This window comes from Halichoerus grypus, chromosome 8, assembly GCF_964656455.1.
Source record: "Halichoerus grypus chromosome 8, mHalGry1.hap1.1, whole genome shotgun sequence".
Classification (NCBI taxonomy): domain Eukaryota; kingdom Metazoa; phylum Chordata; class Mammalia; order Carnivora; family Phocidae; genus Halichoerus; species Halichoerus grypus.
In genome coordinates, this window is record NC_135719.1 from 110,068,686 (window position 1) to 110,087,330 (window position 18,645).

Below are 18,645 nucleotides of genomic sequence, written 5' to 3' on the forward strand. Positions count from 1 at the left end.
CATCTTTGCTGTTTTTCAGCTTTATAAGGAGATTGTCTCTTTACAAAAGGAACACCCAGTGAATTGGCACAAGAACTATGCCATCGCTTGTGAGCGGATGTTACGCCTTCGGGAAAGAGGTGCAGACCCTGAAGTCTTGTTATCTGAAACCATCAGACACTTCCGTCTCTACACTCAGAAAGCACGGAATGACCCACAGCTGCCTGATATTTTCGTTGCTCTAAAGCACCTAAGAAAGGAATTGCAAAGTCTGAGAAATAGGAAAAATGTCTGAGGCAACAGGATGTGAAAAAACCTGCTCATCGTTCAGCTTCCAGAATTCCAAAGTCCAAAAGTTTTTCCTCCAAGAAAAAAAATTGTAAAAAAAAAAAAAAAAAATTGAAGACTCAGTCATTTCCCAGATAGGGTACGGCAGTACTGTCCAGTGGGGTGTTTGAGTGATTGCGATGTGCTACGTATGCAAATTCTATGTATCCCTTGTCACTTAGCATTTCAGTGAGAACCTTCCAGAAAACCCTCCTACTTCTTCTGTCTTTCACCTAATGACTTTGCTTGAATAGATGCTAGAAGAGAATGGGCTATTTTCATGTACTTTAAATATCGACTGTGAATCGTTTATTGGGATCAGTTTTGAAGATTGCTTATTGCTTATTGGGATTAGTTTTGAAGATTAAATTCATAAAATATTAATACCAGACCAAAGACACATTTTCTGTTTCTCAAAAGTGATTTTTTTTTTAAAAGAGTGAACCTTGCTCTGCTTCAAATTAAAAACTTTTTTTTTTTTAAGTAGCTTTGGTTGTTACATAATCTCACACTTCAAGCTAAACACCAACCCAGTGAATATTTTGAAAAAAGTTGGGAGTTTTATTGTCTTTGATAATTCTCTGAAATCGTTAAAAAATAAAGCTGCTAATTTGCTTTCTTTCAGTTGCATAATGTGGCAAATAAAAAGGATTTTGTATTTCCTTAGTTAATTTTATATTTATGTTTTACTTCTGTTTGGGCTCATAAATCCAGGCCCAATAATTAGTAGGCTCCTGCTGCCAAAATGCAAAAAAAAAGAGGAAAAAAAAAAAAGGCGGGGACTGGGGGGTGGGGGGGATGGGGAAGTGGTTCAATAAATTCATTTCTGTTACAAGCATCTTTTATACATATTACTAAAGAGAACATAGTAAGAAATGCAAATAATAGTTCTTTATTTTATTATGACAGTTAATTAATAGCAACCTGTTTTAATGAATAAAGTCACTCCGAGTCCTTCAGCACTTCCTAAGTAGAGGCCAGAATCTGTAGGGATTCTTTTCCCCCCAATTGTATAGTTCCTAGACTCCAAGCGCTATATAGGCCCCTGTATAGAAATGCTCACTAATGAAGAGGGAGGGCTAGAAGCTTGTCTGCATTCAAAGATCACTGGTGAGTCATTCAGCAAGAAAAGGCCCCTTACCAGGAATAGTCACAGTTCCGTGGCATTGTACTAGCAAAAGGGTCTGATCAAAGGTCTCCTGCGGAGCTTGCATGGTTCCCTTTCATACCACGACCATAATTAAAACCACTAATTCTCTTTTAAAATGCTGCAGGATGCCATGTAGGCATCTGTCTGGAGTGTCCTTTGTGATGTCATAAGCTGTTAAGGACCAGTGCCGAGGGCTTTTGAGTGAAATGCCAGTCATGAAGGTGCTTCAAGACAAGGGTGCCTCTCAGAGCTTGACAGGGTCTTGACTGCACAATTCGAGCTGCATTTGCCCCTTGTCAGCTGCCAGTAAATAAATCTCAAAGGGGGAAAAGCTGAAGTTTCATTACCTGATCCATGGGGCTTTGTTGGTTTTGGCATCACACAGGGGAAGCCCTTGCCCTTCCATTCTCTGGATTTGAAGATGTCCATTGGAGCCTGCAGCGCCTGGACAGGGTTCAGAGCGGAACCTTTTGAAGAGTGTCAATAGTTGTAACAGTTCAGCTGTTAGGAAGACAAATAAATGGAGGAGCTCATTAATCCGCTTTTGGCTCTCGGTGCCTTTTGCCCTTTTATCACAGCCTTATTAGGCTCCTACTCATCTTGAACCAGAAAAAAATGAATTGGAGTTGTTGAGTACTAATTGGCAAAGACTTTTCATCATGGGCCAAGAACTTTCACTGACTTGAAAGTAACTTCTCCACAGGGAAGAACCAAAAACCTGGTTTACCTTAAAACAAAAACCTGTTGAGTTCGGGGTGGTGTAAAAATTTAAGGAAGCGTTGATAAATTGTCTAAGTTTATCCATTTGAAAGAAATCGTGTGAGGTTTCTCTGGATTTGGATTTCCACTTTTCTTAAAGAGGAAAAGTACAATAAAATTCAAGTGAACATTCCCGGGACATGTGTTGTTTTTCTCGGTTCGGGAGAGATGGCGTGCATGGGTGAGGTGACGGAGCATCAGTAGGTACGTGGGCGTGAATATGCATTTGGGCATCTGTATGCACGTGGTGTCGGAAGGACCTTATGGAAAGGAAGATTTCCTGTTGATGGCCTTGAGGATGGCAAGTGAAGGCCTCTTTTCGAGGGTACCTGCCTATTACATTTGTGTCTATATGGAGGCGCTCTGTATATAGGTCTGAATATACTTCGTGTAGTGACTGTGGTCAAAGTTTGCATAGATCCTTCTGTATAGTACTTTGTGAACAGTGGCTTTGGACCGCTCTCTGTTTGAGAAAGCACTGATACATATATGATGGCCCGAAGTCAATAGGATCGTAATTATTTAAATTGCTAAAAACCCTCAGTACATGCAAAAAACAGCAAGCTGAGCTGACTTGGGCACGTTGGGCTTCATTCCCAGATCAGCTATTCTGAAGCATTCTTCCCTTTCTCTTGTGTACGGTTAAACAGGTTGCTTTCTCTTTCTTTCTCTTCCTTTTCCTTGGCTGGTGCACGAACACCACAAACCCTGACAGAAGGGGTCTCCTCTAGTCTAACCCCCTGACATGGGAGAACATGTGAAGGAGGTGACTTCTCATGCAGGATTTGGCCAGGATTCTCCTAGCAATGTCCCCGGAGTGCCGCGGGTTGGCAGGACGACAGGAACCCCACAAGGCCAACTTCTGCCTGGACTTTGGCCTGAGGAGCAAGTGGGAGCCAGCAAAGCCAGCCGCTCTCCCTGGGCTGCGGTGCCCTCCTGCCGGGCCCCAAGGCTGGCGCACATGAGTGCAGGGACCGAGGCTCCGTGCCCTCTGACAAACCCCCCCCCCCCCCAGCCCCACGCCCACTGACGGGAGCTATGCTCCGTTCTTACTGTTGACTCTACTCTTCTCTTTGTGGCTTTCAAAGGTCCCATTTTAACAAATGCTTTTGTCCTATGACTCAAAATAAAGCTCAAATGGAAGGGCATCATTACTAGTACACTTTCTTGAGATCTTCTGATAGACACTGTGAAATGTTATGTCTGTCCATCTTCCTAGTATTTTCTGATGATAGAACTGTTATGTTTACTTAGCCATTACGATATCTAAACAATTGAGTGTTAGGGTGATTTTTTGATACCCAGCTGATTTCTTTAAGTCATCAGGCTAGGATATATGAAGACTAGTTTTTTTAATTTATATTTTAAAAGTTAAACAATGTGAGTCCTTAACCACAGTACCCACCAATATCCCTTGGAATTTAGAAATGTTAATACTTTTAATATTCAGAAAAAAAGTTTTAATACCAAAGGTTAAAAAAAAAAAGGATCCTGTTACAACAAATCCTTTTACTCTGTTTTGATGCCGGTATATTTTGTAAATGCACCAATGTAGAGTATTACTGGTCTTCTAAGTGGCTCCGAGTCCTATGGTTAGGGGAAGAAAAGAAATTCCGGCCCAGGAAAAGATTCACACGCTTTATTCATCCTCATATTTTGTTGTGGATGCAAAAGCATTCTAGAGCTTATACTCACAAACAAATAAGTAATGTTTCCAGGGCTTCTGGGAACATCTAAAGGCCAAGATCTTGGCACAACATTAGAGAGCAAACAGGGAGCTACAGCTTTAGCAGCGATCATATTCAATAAAGATGTCATTGTCAGTACCCTCGAAAGGTCTGTTTGATTTGGATCAGCATAGGACGGTGTAAAAAAAGCCTCAGGAATAACACAATGTGCTTACCTGGATATAGGAAAGCAAACTAATAGGAATATATCTTGAGAAAGGGATTTTTCTGAAAAAAAAATTCTGATTGCTCTTCAACACTGTAATGTACATCTGGTGCAAAGGATATGTACAAGAAGGGTTAGCGTTTGTCATATTGTGAAAAGAAAAAAGTGGGGGGAGAGATGGGTAGAAGTTCCCAAACTATAAATAGGAAGCCCTCAATTATTGACCTATAAATGGAGTCACCTGGATCTTTTCCTAGGATCCCAAGTGTTATTGGTTGGGGTTAATTTTCAGTGACGTAGGTATTGTGATGATTTTAGAGAAGTCAAGTTGATAAGGTGGAGAAACTTGCAAGATACGGATCGAACACATAACTGGCCCAGGTTTCCATCCCAGGGATGGAGCTCCTCCAGCAACCCAGTAGTCTTGCCTTGTCCATAGTCACCATTAGGTGAGGAGGATGTTAAATAACATTCTAATGAAAGATAAATAGAAATCCAAATCTAAGATTTAACCCTTTCATAATTTCAATTGTTTATAATTTGCTGTAAATCTGTATAAGTAGTATCGGGGAAAGAAGTACAATAGATGGAGTGTAATCTCTATATATTCTAGATTATAAACTGATAAATAGACATTATGTCCTGTTTTTGAAAATATGCACACCACAATCATCTTCTATGTAGAAGTGTTACCTAAAAGGAGGTGATTTTGTAATGGAACGTTTTAAAGAAGATATTTTGAGATTTCTCTCATCTCAATGAAATATTCCCTGGATGGTTGAACCATTGGAAATACCCTTCTACCTGTGGTTGTTGCTTCTATGGGAAAGTGTGAGCCATTGAACCCCAAAGGGAACACTGCTTGGGAAGTGAGACCCAGTTTGCTCATTGTGGGCTTATGGTGGGATGGGACCTACATGGGTCACCTGGTACCCTAGATCCTTGAGTGTCGTTCAAGACACAAGAAATCCCAGTGATACCCTGGCATGCCAAGATGTGAACTCAAGAACTGCAACAGAGGACCATCTAGGATCTGAGGATAGGGTAAAAGATGCAAGGACTAGAATCTTCTTACAGTATCTCCCCTCAAAATAGGTTCCAGAAGTGGAAGGAAAACATTATATAATTGTATTATTTATTAACAGTGCTTTTAAAAGTTAATATACAAAAAACAAGGGCTCTTTTAAAATACTCAAGCAAGAGCACCTGGGTGGCTCAGTTGGTTAAGCGTCTGACTTCAGCTCAGGTCATGATCTCGGGGTGGAGGGATAGAGCCCCACATCGGGGCTCCCTACTCAGCAGGGAGTGTGCTTGTCCCTCTGACCCTTCCCCCACTCGTGCTGTCTCTCCCTCTCTCAAATAAATAAGTAAATAAATAAATAAATAAATAAAATCTTTAAAAAAATACTCTGGCAAAAGCTACAGAAACTTTAAAAGGGGTTGTTTATAAATGGAAGATGATTAATTTATCAAAACACTAGGGTTCCTGTGACTGAAGAGTTAAAAGCCAGTCCAATAGGTGAGAGGAAGTTTCAAAAGTTTTGTTTATAAAAGAATGAAAACCCAAAGTTCAACTATGCAGCACTTAAAATGGGAAAGTTCACTGATGGAGAGCACTTGTACTTAGCGGTTGTTTTTATTTAGTGTGTCATAATTTGTTTGCTACAATTAGAATACATTCCTTCAATATTCCTTCAACTATATAGCTACACAGTTTTTATATTTTTCTTTCAGTGATCAGAATTCTTTTTTTTTTAAGATTTTTTAATTTATTTACTTCAGAGAGAGAAAGAGAGAGAGCACAGAGGGAGAGGGAGAATCAGACTCCCCGCTGAGCAAGGAGCCTGACACGGGGCTTGATCCCAGGACTCCAGGATCACCACCTGAGCCAAAGGCAGACATGCTTAACCAACTGAGCCACCCAGGTGCCCCCTCAGTGATCAGAATTCTAACCACTAACCTGCACAGTCGCCTACATTCCCCTTGAGGCCGTTCCTCAGAGTACAGGATTGTGCCTGGTTATGGTGTTTGTCAGCCTGGGTCATGGAGTCAATTTAGTGGAAATTGGGACCATCTTTTTCTTAATGAAATAGAATAAAAATATCAAGATGCATCTGAGGTAACAGGGGTAAGTACTCTTTCATGAGACTTTCAGTATCATTCCTTCCGTGTGTGTGTGGTTGCATGTATAACACATAGATCGTGTTATGTATTTGTGTGTGTGTGTGTGTGTGTGTATAAACACTTGCATATAAATATATACATGTATGTGAACCAGGTCATAACATAAAATGTATTTCTTATTGTGGGTCACAGAAAAGAATACACTGGAAAGCCAGTGGCTGAGGAGAATTTATCCAACTTTATTGAATGTGAATGCCAAAAAGTTGGTAAGGGGGCGCCTGGGTGGCTCAGTTGGTTAAGCGACTGCCTTCGGCTCAGGTCATGATCCTGGAGTCCCTGGATCGAGTCCCGCATCAGGCTCCCTGCTCAGCAGGGAGTCTGCTTCTCCCTCTGACCCTCCCCCCTCTCATGTGCTCGCTCTCTCTCATTCTCTCTCTCTCAAATAAATAAATAAAATATTTAAAAAAAAAAAAAAAGTTGGTAAGGGATCATCTAGTATAGACAGCGCGACGATTCCAGTTTAGTGAATGAGGAAACAGGCCTACACTCAGTAAGCGACTTGGTTTATGTCACATCGCTAGGTAATAGCAGAACTGGGGCCAGAGCATGAGCTGTTTGGCTCAATAACTGTGACTTACATCACAGCTAAATAAAACCAGCTACATACCACTGTCCACTGTGTGTCACATTAAAGTCCCCAAATAATATGGCCATATTAAAATTATGATAGACTTTTCTAGAGGTAAATGGTATCTAAAATCGAGAACTATGTTGTAGGATATTGTTTAAAAGCCATACACTGAGCTGCTTTCTTCCCCTTCTCCAAACCTCGGGGATAGAATTTCTTTCTTTCCCTTCCCTTTTAGATAGAGCCTGTATCCCTGGCCTTTGGCAGAGAATTTCCCTACCCATTCTGGATTTAGGAACATATACCCAAATTAAAACGCTTTAAGTGTGGTAAGAAAAAGTCACTTTGAAATCTTGGAAGTTGTTGGCATAGATTATATTGCAGCTCAATCAGCTACTGAAAACTCCATTTGAAAAATGTTGCACTAATTTATATATTCCTTACCCCTTCTAAGCAGGGTTCAAAACATAATAGTATTTCTGTGTTTTACAGAAGGAAATATGTCCCAGCTCCACTGGAATTAGACTTTTCTTCCCAGAAACCAAGGCCATCTAGAGCTAGTGTTCATGATTGTTCCGTTCGGTTCGGCCACTCTATTAAATTTTTTAAGTGTCCAGAAAGGCAGATTCCTCTCTGGAGACCTAAATGTCTGGTTTCCTAATTGTGAACATTACCAATTCAGTGTTTAGGTAATAGTGATTGCTTCCAAATTTGGCTCTTGAGTCCTATGTATGATTTGTAAAGATATATAACAATGGTAATATCAATAACTATTATGGTTGTTGATAAAACAACTAATTCCATTTAGTAGCCATTGAATGGCTTCAATGATCTGAAATCCCCTAAATGTCCTGCATTTACTGTCAGAGTTGGAAGTAGTTTGGCCCTTCATCTTTGGGAGGCAGATACGTCTGGCAAAAACCCTTGAGACAAAGACCACACGAACCATGCTGCACACGCTCTGGGGTAAAGGTGAAGGTGACCCGTTCTGCAGGGTTAGCATTTATGTGACAGTACTTTTCTCCTTCTCCACGTCCCTTGTGAACCCTCAGTTGATCCACAGAACCTGAAGCTGTTGAATATTATGAGCCAATAACAAGGTAATGTGTGAACAAAGCAAAATGTGTGAACCTATGCAAGAATCAAACAAAACTAGAACTTTGTTTTAAAGCAATTTCATGAAATTTTGGTAAGATGGAGAGTCTATGTTCCTTTTTTTATTATAGTGCAGGATTGTTACAGAATTAAAGAAATACCCTAACAAAAACCTTTGTCTCATCCCTGAAAGTGCCCATCACAGTGCATGGTCTCCTGCAGGAACTCACCACGGCCTCCCGCAAAGGGCAGTTCCAGTGCCGATTGCCTGGATGGAGAAGAACATGCAAGGATGTGTGCCTGCCGGGCTCATTTTGTCCCCAAAAGAGCAAAGAGCAGGAACTTAGTCCTTCCCAGCTCTTCCATTCACTCTCCCAGGTTCCAGGCTGTTCCAGAAAGCACAGGCCTTTTGTGGATTGCACTAGAAGCACTCTATAGTATCGTGATCAGAGCTAGACACCCAGCTCTGCCATTTACTAGCTGCATGACTTGGAGCAAGTGTCTCTGTGCCTTAATTTCCTTTTCTGTAGAATGGGGAGAGAAGAGATTTGCCTGATGGTCCGTCTGGAAGGATGAAGTAGGTTGCTATGTATAAAGTGCTTTGAACATACCAACTGCTCACAGGGCAAGCTGTTTTCATTAATATGCCAGCAAAACCAGCTCCCATCCATTTGATACACCTGAGTAAAATAAGTCTAAAGAGCCTCCTGCTGCCGGCTGCTTTGCCTCTCTCGTATATTTAAAAAAGGCCTCGGTAAATACGCATCTGGAAAACTTCAATAAATAGTTCAATTTAAATTACAATGGTAATTATAAATAATGTGTTATTTAACTTATACGGAAAACTGGCCATTAGAAGAGAGTAACCAAGAAGCACTGAGCAGATGAAGAACTGAAAGCAGTCCCATTAATAAGGAAAGCATCTCAGTCTGCGAGCGCATGTACAATCCCTCCCATGTGACCCCAGTACCATGACGGTCCTTCCCTCTTCCTGTTGGCTTCCCTAAAGCATGGTCCACCTGGAAGGAAGCTTCAACGTTACTACCATTTGCCTTCTCTCCCCAAACTTAGATTTTGCCATCTACACATTTGATCTGGATCTGATTCTACCTTCCCCCACACAACGTGGATTCTGTTGGTCCCAGAGACCTCTCGAAGAATGGTCTCCTCGACACAGCTTCTCAGAGCACTTAGAGGACTGACATGGAAAGAATTTTAGAAAGCTTCGAGTCCTGAACTCAGGACCGCTGCTGGGCTTTTAAAACCACGCTTGGGACAGAGTCATGGATTTCCCAGTGGGGATGAGTGGAGTGCCCATCAGTATGTTCTGCAGATGAGTACTGCATCCACTCACCCGTTTTGTTTTGTTTTTTAATTCATTTCATCAAAACACATTTTTTGAGTTGCTACAATGTGCCAGGCCTGGGTCTTAGGTTTTCAGAGGAAGAAGGGAACCAGACAGACAAGGGCCTGTCCCCTGTGGAGTTTCCATTTTCAGAGGGGGTGAAAGCCAAAATGCAAATCTTACAAATCTGCCCAAGAGTCCTTTTCACCACCACTACTACTCTTTAACCCCACTGAGGGTATCCCACCTGTTTCTTCACTGTTACAAATGCTGATTGGAAACTGTTTGCCACCACTCCCTCCATCCAAATGAACAAGTTCCCACCCATGGAGAGGTCTGCATCTCATTTTCAGGTTATCTAGAGCCCTGCTGAGTCCACAAAGGGCTGCACTGGACCCACGTCTTCCCACCCCCCCCTTTTCCCCACCACCATCCATGATACTCTGCCTTCCCTGCCTACCCCTTGTCCTACAGATCTCAATGGCACCGGATTAAAAAAACACTAGTGCTGGGGCGCCTGGCTGGCTCAGTGGGTACGGCGTGCAACTCTTGATCTCAGGGTTGTGAGTTTGAGCCCCACGTAGGGTGTAAAGATTACTTCAAAACAAAACAAAACACAGTGCTGTCTACCAATAGCAAAGAAATGTTCTCACTTCTCCCATCAGCACCCATAGTAACAGAGAAAGGAGGAGACAGGTGTGAGAAGCCTGTCACGTGCTCTTAGGCATGGTGCCTACCTCTGCTGAGGTTCTAGACATGCATTCAGGCCTTCCACATGGGCCCTCGCTGAACTTCACTGCAGGAGAGGACCAGGTCCCACTTCTCCAGAGCAGTGAGAAGAAATTGGCACTTCTGTAGTATTCTTGCCCAAAATGTATACCCTCACTTTCCTTGTGAGAAAATATCACACAAACCCAAACGGAGGGACATTTCACCAGTACTCTTCAAAAGTGTCAAAGTCATGAAAGGCAAGGAAAAACGGAGAATGTCCTGGATTAAAGGAGACCAAGGAGACATGACAACTACATGCAATATGGGATCCTGGCTCAGGTCCTAGAACAGAAGAACGATATCGGGGGAACATTGGTGAAATTTGAATTGAAGTCTGTGGTGTAGTTAACAGCATTGTACTTAACAGTTTCTTGGTTTGGATCATCGTACTGTGGTCATGTAAGATCTTAAATTAGGGGAAGTTGGGCAAAGGATATTCAAGAGCTCCCCGAACAATTTTTGCAACCTTTCTGTAATTCTAAAATTATTTCAAAATAAAAAGGTTGTGGGTTTTGTGTTTTTTTTTAACTTCTTTAAAGGCAAAACACTCCTTTTCCCTCTTGCTCCTCATCATTCTGTGTTGCCTGTTTTAAGCCTCAAGATGAACAGTAGTTAGAACCGTAGTCTTTACTACTTGGGCACACCACTGATCAAGAGGCAAGTTCCTTAAGGCCAGAGGTTACAGGCCTGCCACCAGCCCTGCCATTGGTGTAGGTGGCCCTCGTTGGCCCCGGACCTGAGTTCCCTCCTAGCGGCCACCCATTGGGACCTGGGTGAGGACGGGGCATCTCCAGGGAGCCTTTGGCTCTGTTTCCAGCATCTTAGGGAGGCTCGGCAGAGGTCTGTGGGATTAAATTCCCCGCAAGCCACTGGACTTGCACCCAGTTTAAAGACAGCAGGATCTAGTGTCAGGATTATTCCTGTGGTCCCCGTTTCTCTCTTCAGGCAGTCTCTACAGGAGGAGAGGGAGTGAAGGAGAAGCCCCCTTAATACCCTAATTCTTTCCGAAGATGATTCAGGTTTTTGTAGCTTCATTAGCATTTGCAGATAGAAATACATTTTAAGTGGCATTATGCTAAGTAATTATTCTTACAGGATGTGAAATGAAACACATTTTACTCAGCATGAAATTATTCCTGCCACGTACTGAGTTTGGTGACAGCTTGAGAGTTTGGACAGTGGGTTGCAAGAAGGGGAGAAGCAATCTCTGTATTAAAAAAGAAATTCCACCCAAAATACTCCACCAAAGGTAAGTCCTTGTAGCGAAATAATTTTGGCTGGATGGAATATTAAACCTGCTACTATAAATTTCACGCCTTGCATTCCTAAAGCAGATGCAGTGTGATGATGCCAAAAATTAACTGGAAATAATGCGACTTGCCTTGTGTACTCTATCCAGTAGAGGGCATAGCAGATAAGCGTTGTGTGCGTTGGTGACTTAGCGACTGATAAGGCTTGTTTGTAATTGCTTCTGTAAAGATATGTAGCAACATGCTTGGATGCTTATTTACATTTAGGAATGTGGTTTGGAATAGGAGGTTTAGATTTATAACTTTGTTTTTGTCTGTCAATACATGGGAGACTTTGGGTTGTTGCGAGCATTATATTTACCAATGCGCAATGTTAAATTGCTGGATTTAATTGTTACAGTACAGTGAATTATTCTATTATTTCTTACTTTTTTATCCTAAGGAAAATTCAAACTTTCCAGGCTTTAGGGCAGGATAAAATGGCTCTGAGCATGTCAGCGTCTCAAGAGCACATTATTTTCTTATTGGATTGTATTAACTTTACAGATGGAAATTTGAAGGAGAATTAGAAGGCTTAGGGATGGGAAATTTGGAGAAGAAAAGAATAATGTCTTAAGATTTCTGGAGGGGTTAACTGGTAAGTCATTTTGAAAGCTGCTGATGCTAATTCTCATAGCAAGAGACATAGCAGACCCTAAAATTATCAGGAACGAGGCACAGAATCGCTAAGAAGGAAGAGAATCTTGTGTCACACTCAGAATTGCCAAAGGATTATTCAGGTTTCCTCTTCTTCTCCCTCGTTCTCAATACCTGTTATAACTGGCACAGATTTTTCATGTGTAAACTAATAGGGCAGCGTTCCACGATGGAGGCAGAGGGTGTTTGGCAGTCCCTCTTAGTTTAAAAGCCAGACATCCTTCTGCCTCAGATGCATGTATTGCGACCCAAAAGGACAACGACATGACATATATAAACAAACACTCGCCACAAGCCCAGGGCCCTGCAGCTGAAGGGAAGGCAGGGGGAATGAAGATCTGCATCACGGAAGCTAACCGAACATGGTGCTAAGGGGAAGGGCGTGGGCCCACCTCCTGCTAACAAATCCACTATCTCCTGAGGGGTGGCCAGGAGCAGACAAGTGCCAGGGTCCTGCCCACATGCGTGATCTGACCCGATCCGTGGCCAGGCACCGGCCGGTGGTTCTGGAATCCTGGTTGTCAGCACCCCAATCCCTGCCAAAGACTCTTCTCCCTCCGGAGCTCTTCCCCACCATTTTGGAGGTTTCCACACCCAACCCAGAGCAGAGGCGCTCTGTGGGGAAAATGGGCTGGGGAAGAAACTCACCAGAGAGCGGGCCTCTGGAGGGGGAACCAGGAACACAGGCTCAAGGGTGGCAGAAGACTTGCTGTGTGTCCTTTTTAACTGTAAATTTTGTACCTTGAGCAAGGATTGCCTGATCTTAGAATTGTAGCGAAATGCAACCCACACCTACAGATAAGGAGAGACTTGCCCATTCCTAGACCTGGGCTTGTTGTCAGCCTCGCCCCCCTGCCATGGGAAGTACTTTCTCCTGCTTGTGCTTTTCATATAGGAATACTGGCCCTTTCTCCCGGCATGTGCTCTACCGCAGATCTTGTTATCATCGGTGCGTCGTTTATATCACAAGGTTTCTTTACAAATGGACTCATCCCGTGTGTGTGTGTGTGTGTGTGTGTGTGTGTGTGTGTGTGTTTCCTGTGCCAATAGATGGTGGCACTGAAGGATTTCTGCAGGAGGGGAGGGAAGGACAGAGAGACAGCAGAGAGAAAAGTGGGAGAAGCCATTCGTCATTAGAAAGGTAGTGGCAGAAGATTTTGACCTGCAGGCTTATCAATTTAGGGTTGAGTTTGAGGACAAGTTCAAGTTAATGTGAAGGTTAGCGTCTCCAGAGCTCTGCCTCCCATCCATGCCTCAAAATCCTATTGGTGGTGCTGTCATAGCAAGTCGTATGCACACCCCAAATGGCAAGAGCCCTGATTTGGCTCCTTTAGAGCTGCAGCTGCCCAATAAAATGCCTAAGTCTTCTCAGCTGCTTCTCCTGCCTTGAGATCTTTCTAATCAGAAACATATTTAATATTGCAAATAAGTACTCCCGCAGTATATGAGTCAGGCTCCTAGCAAAGGACAGAATCTATGCCAGCTAGGGAAGCAAGAAAGGGACAATTCCAAGGCACTAAATGGCGCTCAGGATTGCAGGGAGGTCTGAAGAGACAGGCTCATTAACCTTCCAGAATGACCTCAGCGCTGCTCTGCAGAACCTAACCACCATCAGAGCTATAGCCTTCTACAACCAGGAAGCTCTCTGTCCAAATTGGAAGCTACTACCCCTGCCTTCAACTCCAGAACCTCAACATCACTGTCATCCTCAGGAAGCCACCGTGTTCAAGAGGTCCCTGCACCTGCTCCAACCAGAGCCACCCAAGTGCTCACTGGAATCCATGCCAGCAAATGGCCGGCCCACCACTGCTTTCAACACTCGCAAAGCTAGTGATCAGACACAAGGAAACTTAATGTACCTGAATGAGCTTGCCAGCAAAATGAACAGAAATGAGGGCTAGGTCTCGCTCCTGCCTTACAAATCCCATGGAGCGCATCTGAGTGGCTGAGCCATGCTCACATCTGAAACTCCAGCTGCAAGGGCATCTGGGAAATGCAGTTTTCATGTCCCAAACTCTACAGTACAGAAAGCATTCTAGAAGGTAGTTGGAGTAAATGTGGAACATTAACACACTGTATTTGCTACACTCCAAACAATTTTTTTGCTTTTTTTTTTTTGAAGTTTATTTATAAACTATACACAAGAATAAATAGGTTTTTTTAACCAAAAAAAAAAAAAAATGTGCATTCAGAAATGGGCAGATTAGTAATGCAGGATTGTTCCAACAGGAATTTACAGGTACTGCGGTCAACACAAAAAGGGCAGGGGAGGGTGGGAATTATTTATTTCCTCTGTCCTAGCAATAGAATAGAGGAATTAGCCAAGATCAATGTGTTGTGTCTCTTTCTGTGATGGTAATCAGGACATGATTAGAACACGGAGCAGAAGGGCAAGAGGTAGCTGATTTTACCCACTAATGACATGGAGGCTAGTGGGAACTTTCCTGCTGTGAAGACTAGAAGTGAGAAAGGGAATGACTGCATCATCAATGGAATAGGCAAAAGATATAAAGTGGTCGTGGCCATCTGTAGGAATTGGGTGTGCATGCATGAGCAACGGAATCAGCATGGTTCCAGAAAGATCAGAGGGCCTGCCCATAGGAAAGAAACACAAAACAGAACCCGGAGCACCTTCCACTTTCCATTGTCCTTTGAGAAGCAATATTAGGACAACATGGTGTGAGCAGAAGTCCATCCTTGGGACGTTGCTGGAAGGCAGAGTAGGAAGTGCCCCTCATGTGTCAGAACTTGGACAGTGCTGCAGCAAAAGAACAGCTTAGAAAAAGAATTTCTGGGAACTCAAATGTCCAAGAGACTACAATACATACACCATCCCAAGGCTTTCAGAAGCTGGAAGGCCACTTATAAAGAAAAGCATAACATACAACTGAATAAAAGAGACCAAGGATTGCAGAAGAGACAGGAGGTGGATGGGAGCAGCAAGACACAGCGGAGATTATCCTGGGGGAAAACCTCACAAAGCTTCATGCAATTTAAGATGGACAGTCACAAGTCTGACTGAGAACCAGAGCACGAACAGGCAGCAGTGTCCCGACGGCCACACAGAGTGGGGTTCCCTGATGTCACCAGTATAAAGTGCAATCGCATTGTGCCTGGAGGGGAAGCAAGATCAACTGCTCTAAAGCTCTGAGTCAGGGGCGCCTTGGGTGGCTCCGTCCATTAAGAGCCCCCGCATTGGGCTCCCTGCTCAGTGGGGAGTGTGCTTCTCCCTCTGCCCCTCCCCTGCTCGTGCTCTCCCCCCACTCAAATAAATAAATAAAATCTTAAAAAAAAAAAGGCTCTGAGTTACTTATGACCTTTATCATAGACATGAACTGTTTTACTTATTTAACAGGTTTTTTTTTTTTTTTGAGCATCCACTATATGTCAAGTAATATGAAATACAAAGGTAGGGTCCGTCAGGGGGTTTATAGTTTTAGAGGGCCGCAGGTCAGTAAAGAAGCAATTACATTACAACGTGGTAACTGCAGTGGTAAGGGAAGCATAGAGGATTATGCAGAACACTTACCCAGACTCAGAGTGGGAGACTGTCCTGGGGAGCAGGCCAGGCTGAGAGGGGAGAGGGGACAGGGGACAGGGAGGAGAGTGAGCAGGCAGAGGAGGGGAGGGGCTCGTGCAGCAAGAGCGAGAGAGTATTGCCATTGCCAGAAGAGGAAAGAGCAAGTGCAGAGCCTTGGAGGGGAGGGAGAGAAAGGCGCCTTTAAGGATCGTAAAAGAATTCTGGCTGGTTGAGAGGCAGAATTGGATGTGAAGGAGGCAAGAAATGAAGATGGGAAGCAGTGTGATGGACCGGCTCATGCAGGATCTTAGGAGCCACATTAAAGAGTTTGGATTGTATCTTGATGGCAAGGGGCACTCTGGGAAGTTGCAGACTGGGCTGGGACGCCTTGTGAGTTTAGTGATGGGGTGAGAGCAGTGGAGGGACTAGCCTGGGAGCAGAGGCAGGGCGGGCAGAAGAGAAGCCCATGGGAGGAGGTTGCCATCATGCAGAGGGGCCTGTGTGATGGTGCTGGATGGCAGGGCGCATGTCCTGGAGAACCGCAAGCCCCCCAGCAACCCCTGTAAGCGTGGTCTCTCACCCTCAACACAACCAGCTTTCTTCTCTCCTCTCAACTCCCGCCCCCTTCCCTCACCTCTTAGCTGTCTCCTATGTAGTTGAGAAAATAGAAGCCATTAGAAAGGGTTTCTCTCTCCCTCACCATCAGACCCACCTGCTTCTGTGCCCCTTCTCTTGCCCTTTTGCGCTCCCAAGACCTCCCATCACACGCCAAGCCCATGATGACCTGAAATCCTGTGCTGGCCGCCTTCTCAAGGACTCTGCTCCTGTGGGCCTCTTCTGCATCACTGGTGTCTCATTCCATCTCTGTCTCTGTGTCTCTGTCCCTTTCTCCTCCTTCCATGATCCAGCTCTGCCTTTCTCTCCAAGCTCCCTCCTCTGGGTCCTTCCACATTTCAGCCTTACTGGCCCCAACTGTTTCAAGCCCTTTCCTCCCTGAGGGCCTGTGTGAAAACCACTCCACCTGCCCGAAAAATATCTTGCCATTTGCACCAGTTGAATAGTGGCTCCCAAATAATCAGATTCACCCAGAACCTCCAAAATGGGAACTTCTTTGGAAGTAGGGTCTTTGTAAATGTAATTAAGATGAGGTCATACTGGATTCAGGTGGGCTCTAAATCCAATGACAGGTGTCCTTATAAGAAGCGGAGAGAACACACAAAGATATAAACACAGAGCAAAGAAGGCCATGTGAAGATGGAGGCAGACATTGGAGTGGTGCCTCTCCAAGCCAAGGAGCCAAGGAGTGCCAACAACCGCAGCAGCTAGGAGGAGGCAAGGGAAAATGCTTCCCTAGCGCCTTCAGAGGTAGCATGGCCCTGCTGACATCTTGATTTCTGACTTCTGGCCTCCAGAACTGTAAGAATAAAATTCTGGTGTCTTCAGCCACCCCGTTTGTGGTCATTTGCTATGGCAGCCCTAGGAAATGAAGACCCCATCCTTACACCACCCAGGCCTTCTCAGCCCTGTCCCTTCCTTAGGAGGGCCTCCCTGGCCACATTATTGAAGATTTCTCTCATGTTTTCTTCTTTGTTGAAACTAGTTCATTTTCTTTATAGCCCTTATTGTGAGAGGAAATCATATATTTATTGGCTCTAAGCACGTTGTTATTGTATTATATAATTTAACATTCACACAGTCCTGGGGGGTAGATATCAATATTGCCATTTTAGAGATGCAAAAACTGAGTCTCATTGGAGGTCCTCATTTGAGGTTAGACTCAGTTATTATATAATACAGTAACAGGTGCTTAGGAAATGTTAGCCTCCTTCCCTTGACCTGTTCTACTCACAGAGCCTTTGCTTCTTCAAGGGTGGCTCTGAGACCCAGGGAATGTGCCCTGCCCTGGGCAGGAGGAGCCTTGGATTCTGGCCTCAACTCCATCGTAACGTAAGAGCTGTGAATTCTGTTTGACACCATCCTTACGGCTAATGTGCACCTCAGATACAGGGAAGGCGGAAGTGTCTTTAAAAAGGTAAGCACTAAATATTAGAAAATAAAATATCATTTATTTTTCTTTGGTCAGCCGATATTTAAAGTGCATCTGTTGTGGGCCAGACACTATACTAGGGAGAGAGGCTGCCATAGTGTGAAACCTAAGAACGTCATCTCTGCCACATCAAGGTTTTGAGGAGAGTGGGTCCAGTGCCTCCATTTATTCACAGGGTTGGGGAGTCTCTTCAATCCTTGTCTTTATGGCTGTCCATACGAGGTTTAGCTCACCTTTTTGGGCAGACCAGCCTCCAGTCTGAAATGAACTCCCTACCAGGCTACTTTCTGGGCTGTCTGTGATGAAACCACCAACAAATGTTAGGAATTCTATTTTTCCAAAGACCTGAATTTGAATAGCAATTCTGCCATCTTCTAGCAACCGTCCTTACATTCCTGAATTTCCCTGAGCCTCACTTGCTACCCCGTAGAATGGGCACACTACTCACATGGAACTGCACATGTGAGTAAAATACCAAGGTGCACAATTGCTGAATCATGTGTCAAGACTTTGTTTAGCTTTGTAAGAAACTGCCAAACTGTCTTCCAAAGTGGCTGTACCATTTTGCATTCCCACCAGTAATGAACAAGAATTCCTGTTGCTCCACATCCTTTTTTTTTTTTTTAAGATTTTATTTATTTGTTTGACAGAGAGAGATATAGCGAGAGAGGGAACATAAGCAGGGGGAGTGGGAGAGGGAGAAGCAGGCTCCCCCCTGAGCAGGGAGCCCGATGCGGGGCTCGATCCCAGGACCCTGGGATCATGACCTGAGCCGAAGGCAGTCGCTTAATGACTGAGCCACCCAGGCGCCTCCTTTGCTCCACATCCTTGTCAGCATTTCGTGTTGTCAGTGGTTAGCCGCTCTAATAGGTGTGTATTGGTAGCTCGTTTTAATTTGCAATTCTCTAATGGTATATGATGTTGATCATCTTTTCATATGCTTATTTGTCATTTGTACACCTTGTTTGGTGAGATGTCTGTTCAGAACTTTTGCCCATTTTTTAGTCAAGTTGTATGTGTTTTTATTGTTGAATTTTAAGAGCTCTTTGTTTGGGTACAAG

At 43.9% G+C, this 18,645-nt stretch overlaps 1 protein-coding gene across 4 annotated transcripts in view; it reads left to right on the forward strand.

The window, feature by feature from the left end:
* Positions 1-17,569, forward strand: part of TMEM260 (transmembrane protein 260) — an 82,349-nt gene extending 64,780 nt beyond the window's left edge. For 3 of the 4 annotated variants that reach the window (XM_036108987.2, XM_036108989.2, XM_036108994.2), the window contains one exon: positions 20-2,348. In XM_036108987.2, coding sequence (XP_035964880.2) covers positions 20-274 — 255 coding nt within the window. In that variant the 3' untranslated portion in view covers positions 275-2,348. Of the gene's footprint in view, positions 1-19; positions 2,349-17,406 lie in introns of those variants that run through there. The other variant, XM_078053752.1, reaches the window with a different exon arrangement.
* Positions 17,570-18,645: the final 1,076 nt, after the last annotated feature.